Source organism: Fulmarus glacialis, unplaced genomic scaffold (assembly GCF_000690835.1).
Source record: "Fulmarus glacialis isolate BGI_N327 unplaced genomic scaffold, ASM69083v1 scaffold5292, whole genome shotgun sequence".
NCBI classification, from domain to species: domain Eukaryota; kingdom Metazoa; phylum Chordata; class Aves; order Procellariiformes; family Procellariidae; genus Fulmarus; species Fulmarus glacialis.
This window is the reverse complement of record NW_009199655.1, coordinates 5,579-6,155: the sequence shown is the minus strand read 5'-3', so window position 1 is coordinate 6,155 and position 577 is coordinate 5,579. Positions and strand designations below refer to the sequence as shown.

The window sequence follows — 577 nt, the reverse complement described above, 5'->3', positions numbered from 1 at the left end:
GGCCCGGCGAGAGGAGGGAGGCAGAGGGAGGAGGCAGCAGCGGGCAGCGGTGCCCGGGGAAGTAACTGCGCGTGTGCACGTCCTTCCGGTACATTTAATGGTTTAAAAACACTAATCGTTACAACACGCTGACAGACTGAAACGGATGAGCCGTTCACCGGCAGTGTGCGGGGCGGCAGCCACAGGAAGAGCAGCAGGAGCTAGGAGCGCTGGACACGTGGGTAACCAGCCGTCGCAGTGACCCGCTCATCGCTTTAGACCACCAAACGTCAGAACTAGGTCTGCAAAGCAGAGACGATTGAACTAGGAGTAAAACCTCAAAAAAAAAAAAAAGACAATACTGTCCATCCTCGTGCTTCACATAGCCAGGAGCTCCAACTCATCAAGTATTGCTGAGCATTCCTCAGTTGCTGCTCGAAAAGAGAAATGCTTCTCCAGGGACTGGTGTCTCCCTTCTTCCGCCGATGTCCACTTCGCCATCGCTGTCTGCGTAGAGAAGTCAGCGTACGCTACATTTTACTAACACAAAAGTACTGAATAGCAAAGCCAAGTTCTAAAGCAGCTCCAACTAAAGCAT

General features: G+C 52.3%; 1 protein-coding gene across 1 annotated transcript in view; it reads right to left on the bottom strand.

Annotated features, from left to right (window-relative positions):
• Window positions 1–357: 357 nt before the first annotated feature.
• The window catches only part of KNSTRN (kinetochore-localized astrin/SPAG5 binding protein), a gene marked incomplete at its 5' end in the record, with an annotated part of 4,754 nt that continues 4,534 nt past the window's right edge, over window positions 358–577 (bottom strand). Inside the window, one exon of the mRNA XM_009573322.1 lies at window positions 358–486. Coding sequence (XP_009571617.1) covers window positions 358–486 — 129 coding nt within the window. The remainder of the gene's footprint in view (window positions 487–577) is intronic.